We start from the raw sequence: 7271 nt of genomic DNA on the forward strand, positions 1-7271 counted from the left end.
GCCCGCCCCCTCATTGATAAAAGCCGCTGCCCGGGCACAACCAGCCGCCATTTTGTGCAGCCCAGGAGGAAGGCAGGAAGGGAGTAGACGAGCAGAGCGGCCGAGGAGGCGGCGGGGGGGGGACGCAGGCCCGACCGGGGGTTTCGGCGACCAGGGGGCGGCCCGGATGGTGAAATCCTCCCTGCAGCGGATCCTCAACAGTCACTGCTTTGCCCGAGAGAAGGAAGGAAATAAAAACACCCACGCCATGCCCGCCCTGCCCGCCAACGCCGCTTTGACCAGGTGAGGCCGCGGCGGGGTGTTGGGCCCTTTGGCCTCCTCGTTAGCGTTAATTAACACCGGGCCCGAGCGTAGGAGGCCTCGCCCGCCCCGCCTCTTCCCTCCCCCCAGAGAGGGTGGGGCCGGTGGAGGCCACGCCCTTTCAGCCTTCCCCACCCCCCCCTTGATTGCTTTTTTAAAATTGAAATTATGTGCCTTCATTAGGTTGCCTAATCTCAGATCCCTTTATTGTATTCTTATTTGCTTCCCTCCCTGCTAAATAATTAAAAGTAGCCGTTTCCTGAATTTTAAACGGCCTAGAGGCGCGGTTTATATACGTTGAATTACAAACCCCATCATCCTCCCATTTAGGTGCTTGTTAGATGCCATGGGCTACAAAAAAAACTCTTCCCTGTCCAGGGTGGTTTTTTCCCCTTTTCCCAGTCAGGTTGCACATGTTGGCAAGGTACTACAAAGCCCATCATCCCCAGCCACGTGCGTGTTATATACCAACAGACCAAAACCCCATATCCCTCCTGTCCAAGAATCTTTTTTTTCTCTTTCCCAGCCAAGTTTTTGATGTTGGTGTGGGACTACAAAGCCTCCCTCCCATCCAGGCCTTGCCTAGAGCTCTAGAACTACAACCCCCTTCATCCCCGTCAGTTCTGTTGCAGAGGAGCTCCAGGTTTTACACTGCACGTTGTTTCCAAACGCTAGACTAGTCTCCATTATTCTTCAACTAGGCTTCACCTGTCTCTTGAGGCTAGCCACCCCCATCATCCCCTGCTCCTCAACAGTCTTTGCGGCCTCATCTTACCTGGATTATATCCCCCATCATTCCAGCCCCCCACATTGGTGGATCTCTCCCTGTCCTTGACTGCAGTACCAATCATCCCCAGCTGAGTGTTGTCCCTCTGCCTGAGACTACACCCCTGCCATCTCACTTGTCATAGCCCTTGAATTCCACCACCCATCATCCCCAGCCAGACGACCATCATTTGGCAATCACGGGCGGGGTATGTGTGTAGCAGTACACCCAAGCACCTTCCTTACGGGAATCGCTGGAGAGAAACTGCCTTTTCCCTTGCTTTTATCCACAAGTCTGTATTAATTTGAGAATTTGCCTTTTAAGGCCAAAAAAAAGGAGAATAAAGGGATGGGTTTTCTAGAGTGGTTCTCACCTTAGTAGGCAGATCATTTGTCTTGCGCACCAAAGAGGGGGCCCGGATCTGATGAACATGGAAACCAAGGCATCCATTTTCAATATTTTTGCATGAGGGAGCTTTCTTAATTAGTATCCTCAGTGGGAGCGTTCTCAATTAGTATGCCCAATTGCTGGTTTTGCATTGAGGGAATGGGTTAGAGAAGATAAGGAAGGGACGTCCTTTTAATAAATCTGCATGAGTGATGGAGTGGGTCCCTCTTTAATTATATTATGGGGGAGAGAATTTATAAATATTAACACAAGCCATTAAGCTGGCTTGTGTTTAGAAATCTTTAAATATATCATTTGTCAGGAGGTAGAATAGAAGAGTCACCTTTATTCATTAAGGCAAATGGCTATATATAGGTATGAAAGCTCTCTTGTCCTAGAAATAAAGATTGTGACTCCCCCCCCCATAGAATCTGGAGGGAAGATCAGGGAGGCTTCACTTGTTAATTAAGAAACTCAAATTTGCAGTTGCTTGAATTTTCAGCCAAAAAAAAGAGAGAGGGGGGATAAAATCTGAATCGGAAGGGAAGGAACAAATCCAGTTTTGTTTCAAATGTGGTAGGGGAGAAAGCAGCCTCTGTTGCGTTTATTATTTATTTTAATCATTACTGATCCCTATTTATTAAGGCAATAAATCCATATATTTTCCCACTGCAGCCCTTTCTGCCATAATCCAGAAAGCGCTGGTTTTGTTCCTGGCCACCCTGGGCTCGTTATGGATCTCCTGTTTATGTGGATCTCTGTATATTTTGACCCCTTGTGTTCCCCGGGGTTTTGATTTCCTTGGCTCACCCCATTCACCCACAGATGGCCCATCTCTCTGAATCTAACCCTGGACCAAAATGGCCATTTTACCTCCCTCTAGCAGCCCAGCGAAGCCCCTGTGCTGGTTTGGTTTTTTTATTTTGATTGTTTGTTTTTTTAAGTCGTCTTGTCCTAATTAAAAGCAATTTTAGGGGGCCGACCCTTCCTAAGCAAGGGAGAGGGGCTAAAATCAGATGTACCACCTGGATTTTAGGGGATGATGCCTTTCCCCAGCCATAAAGTGCATAGTGTGTTAGTGTTTTTGTAACAAAAGGTATCTGTTCTTTATGAAGCAGGATTGTTCTGCTTCTCTTGATCCAAAAAAAAAGAAAAAAAAAAGAAGAAGCCACGACAAGCACAGACCCTTCCTTTATCCAGGCCAGGAATGTCTTTTTATTTCCAGCGGGATGTACATGTTTAGATAACCAGCTGAGAGAGATGGAAGGCCAAACGGTACAGTGGAGAGCAAGGAAACACACACACAACGCATCTATTCATGTGGCAGAATTGGCCAGTGGCCACAAAGCCCAGCCCTGCTGAGCACCCACGGGGGTATCAGTATTTTCTAATTTGAGGGGCGGGTAGTGACAGGAAACCATTTTCTGACCTCTTTCTCCCCAAAATATCAACATACAGTAATTATTTTAGGGGGGAAATTCCCCTGTTTAGGTCCGTGGAGATCTCCACCCTTTTTTCCTGGCAGAGGAGAAGGGGGAGAGGAGGGCGGCTGCCCCAGGGGGTGATGGACTACAAGTCCTATCGGCCCCGGCCAGCGGGAACTTGGTTGGCAGGAGGAAAGTCCCCTTTCTCCCCCTTCCTTCCAGGCAGGGCTGTTCACCCCCCCGCCCCGATGCAGCTCAGAATAAAAATAAAAGCCGGTGCAAGGAAATGTAGCAAGTAAGGATTTTTTCACCCCCTTGTGAGCAGACACAACTTGTGTTTTCGGTTCTTGGTCGCTTTGCTGGGACCGACTTCCCCTTTTTCATGACGTTGGGGACAGGCGTCTCGTCCTTTGTCTAATGAACCCTGTTTCTGGGTCAGCTGCTTTTCTGGCGAGACCAGGGAGGGGGCGGATCCTGGCCCTCACAACACAGCCCTGCGAGGTAGGCAAGGGGAAGGGACCGGGCCAAGAAGGCTGGAATTGGAGTCTCCAGCCGTTCTCAGACCACCGCCCCCCGCCCTCTGTCGGTGTGGCATCCTTGAATATTATTCCCGTGAGTTAAGATGTGGTTGAACCCAACCCAGACCATCCTTTGGGGTTAGTTTTGCAAGGTCTTGTCGTAAGCTGTTGGGCTTTCTGGCCGAATCAAACGGTCACTCAATTCCTGACCGCAAGAAAGCCCTGTCTGGTCACAGCGGGTGGACATCTCCTGACCAGCACCAGTTTAAACACAGTAATGGGGGAGCTGGCAGAACTGGAAATAGCTGGCCTTCCTCACTGGTGGTGGTGAAAACCCAGGCTAATGGGAGTTGTAGTCCCAAGAGACCATTCCCAGATCCTCAGCAAAGATCTCCGGTTTCTGGCGACCTGCCGGTAATCGCTGGCTGGTGCCACCTGCAGACGGATGTCTGAGCCTTTCAAATAAGCTTCCTCTTTCTCCTGTGATCGCCTTAAAGGACTAAATCTTTTTTTTAAAAGATGGAAACCCTTCCCAGCTTTAAACACCATAAAAACAGATACGGTCCTTCATTTGATAAAGTTTGATAGGGTGAAAATCCAGAGCTCCCTTAGCAACGGATAGAAAGATTCCTGAGTGGCAGAAAACCATTGCTTAAAAAAAAAATAAGGACAGACCATAATAAGCCTGAAGGGACAGTTTTCTCTGCTCACAGGCCATGTATGGGATATCTAGGGAGCGCCAATATTCATCGTTTTAGCGAGATTTTCAATAGTTTAGAGCGTTAGGTATCCTTTTTGACACACTTTCCTTGCTGAGGCTAAGCACTGGAGGCAGTTCAGGTTGCTTGGGTCCCCCCCCCCCCCCTGGGCCGAATCATGAGATGGATAGAAGTGGCCTTCTCCCCTCACACACACCCTTTGGCGCCTTGTTCTTCTTGGCAGTGGTGGGCTTGATGTTAAAACAGACCCAATGTGGCTAGTCCTCAAGACCAAGATGCTTGCTTTGCAATCTGTGATGATCTGAAGTTGACCTAGTGGGGTTGAAGGTTCTCTGGGCCCCTCCACTCAAAATCAGCATGGACACCCCTGGGACTAACGCTTGCCTTTCTCCTCCTCAGTTCCAGGGGCTCCTTCAGTTGCTGTAGTAACCTGGGTCCAGGGCCTCGGTGGTGTTCCTGATGCCCCTCACCCACCCCTGAAGATCCCAGGTGGGCGAGGGAATAGCCAGAGGGATCACAATCTTTCAGCTAATTTATTTTATTCTGTAAGTATGCGCAGTTGGAATCGGCACGTTTCAACAAGGGCGGGATGGGCCGCCACCAGGGGAAGGCGCATCCATACCTTTTAAATTATGCTTCCTTGTTTAAATCATTTCCCCTTCTAAATTACATTTACTTGCTTAAATCCCCCCCCCCCCCAACGTTGTATCTGACATTCTCCATTCTGAGTAAAGCTTCCTTATAGCAACTCAAAAGTCATTAAAAGCTGCAGTGGTTTTCCTACTGATAACTTTTGCCCGATTCGCTGGTCATTATGATTATTGCCATCATTATTATTTTAAAATCAATGGCTCAGATACAGTTCATTCTGAAACATCAGTCTTGCCCACCAAGAGGAACCTGTGGGTTTTCTACAGTGAAATGCCCCTTTTGGTCTCTTTCAGCTTTTTGATGCTACATCAGATGGGGAGAGGGGGAGAAAGACAAAATGGATTAACAATACTCTTAACTTTTGGCCTTTAAAAAAGCCACTGGTGATTTAGGACGCTGGGTTCAGGGGTTGTCTACCATTCTCGTTTCTTAATCAGGGTGGGGTGTTTTGCGCTGGAAGGGGAGCCACCCTAGAAATAACGGGGAAAATCTGGTTTGCATCAGCAGTGAGGAGTACTCGAAAGGGCCTCAGCGTTAGGCCCGTGGCACTTTATCATGGGGAGGGGTTTGGGGGGAGGAATATGAACCCCTGGATCTGTGCATTGCTAGTTCAGCCCTACCTGCACTGACCGGTTCCTGCCTGGCCTTGCCTCCTGCAGGATAATCGGCTGAATGTCACAGAGGAGGTCACCTCCAACAACAGGACGCGAATCCTAAACATCCAGTCCAGGCTGACGGATGCCAAACACATCAGCTGGAGAACCGTGTTGAATAACAACAGTGTCTACATCGAAATCCCTGGTGGGGCTTTGCCCGAAGGGAGCAAAGACAGGTAAGGCTGGAAACACGGCCGTCGGTCTGGTGCGGGGCGGGAACCTGAGGCAGACCGCCGTTGAGCCCGCCCGATCTTAAGACCCGATTTTTTCGGTATCTCTTGCGGTTAGAAGGTTCCTGCTCGGTCCTTTTCTCAAGGAAGAGCGTCTCCACCTTATGTGAGAATCTCATGCTCTGTGTTGAACCTGTGGCCCCGTAGAATTTTATGTGGCACTTGCCCCGGGGGGACACGAAGCAGCTCCAGAGTATTTAGACGTAGAGGAATCGGGGACGTGCCCTGTCTTGTGGCTCGCTGGGATCAGCTAAGGTCATAAGGCATCCTGAGCTTGGGGTTATTTTCTCCTAATGGGGAATTGCTGGCATGGAACGTCAGATGTGAATTTACAAAACACCCCGCCTTTCTGCTTCGAAATGCCTTCTCCACTTCAGGGAGAGTCTAGCTCTTGCAAATAACTTTCCTCTGAAGAGGGCTGATGTGAATTCGCTTTGAAATGGGTTTGATCCCCATGCTGGGATGATTAGTTTTTCATTCCTGTGGATCAAAGGTTGGGCCTTTCTCCAAGAGCCCACAAACACGCAGCCCTAGCAGCGGCTGCTGCTCAGCGCTCTCCTTTTAAAGCTGCATGGGCTCGTTTTTACCCCCTTCTCGCTATTTCCTCCGCCCACATCGCAAGCCGTGCAAACCCTTTCCGAGGAGGAGGCGAGAGAGAGAGATTGACTCGCTTCCTGTTGTGTCAGTTTTGCAGTTCTCCTCGAGTTTGCCGAGGAACACCTTCAAGTCGACCACGTCTTCATTTGCTTCCACAAGAACAGAGATGACAGAGGTAAGTCGGCAGAGGGTGTGTGCTTATGTTTCTGCCGGTTTGGGCTGTGTACAAATAACCGAGGGAGGTTGGAAGTGGCTGGGCTTACCTGTGTGCTTAAAAAAAGTTCTCTGTGTCCTGGGTTCAAGTTCTCCCAAAACCTGTTGCACTAAACCACTTCTCTCTCCCCCTCCCTTCCCTCTCCTCCGGCAGCTTTGTTGCTCCGAACTTTCTGCTACTTGGGCTTTGAGATTGTGAGACCGGGACATCCCCTTGTTCCCAAACGACCCGATGCTTGCTTCATGGCCTACACGTTTGAACGAGACTCTTCGGAAGAAGATTAGATTTCAATGTGTTTTATTTGGGTTTTTTTCTTTGTTTCCTCTCTTTCTGTTGGGTTCCCCCCCTCTGTGCCTCGTAGAGCTTTCTTGTTCCTTATTTAGGAGGTGGATCTGTAGAAATTTGGTCAACATCTTATAATGCCTACATGTGTATGTGTTTGCGCGCACATAAATGACTTCTTTGTACGAATTGCGGCGCCAGGCCGCTCTGCTGGTGGTGGTTGGTGGTGGGAGAGATATTGAAAATGTTCCTGCTTGGGTCATCTTTTCCCCTCTCTCTTTTCCCTTCCCTGCATTTCTCCGCATGTCGTGACTGTGCGAAAATAGCAACGCTCACTCCAAATTAGCCGCATATATTCCCCTGGAAGTTTAATATTGTGTGTTTGCAATACCGGAGTATTTGCTTTAATTCTAAATAAAAGTTTATATTTTACTTTTATTGCTGGCTGGTGATGTTTCTTTAAAAACAGGGAAGCTTCGCTCGGCTCTAGGAAGAAGGAGTCAGAGGTTGGCTATTCTAGGTGGCAA

At 49.0% G+C, this 7271-nt stretch overlaps 1 protein-coding gene across 1 annotated transcript; it reads left to right on the forward strand.

Annotated features, from left to right (window-relative positions):
* The first annotated feature begins 34 nt into the window (after positions 1–34).
* OAZ1 (ornithine decarboxylase antizyme 1) lies at positions 35–7182 on the forward strand. Its single transcript, XM_020780779.3, is given in 6 exon segments — positions 35–282; positions 4514–4571; positions 4573–4659; positions 5425–5597; positions 6338–6423; positions 6616–7182. Coding segments are annotated over 6 exon segments (651 nt in total). The 5' UTR covers positions 35–166; the 3' UTR covers positions 6747–7182.
* Positions 7183–7271: the final 89 nt, after the last annotated feature.

Source organism: Pogona vitticeps, chromosome 7 (assembly GCF_051106095.1).
Source record: "Pogona vitticeps strain Pit_001003342236 chromosome 7, PviZW2.1, whole genome shotgun sequence".
NCBI lineage: Eukaryota > Metazoa > Chordata > Lepidosauria > Squamata > Agamidae > Pogona > Pogona vitticeps.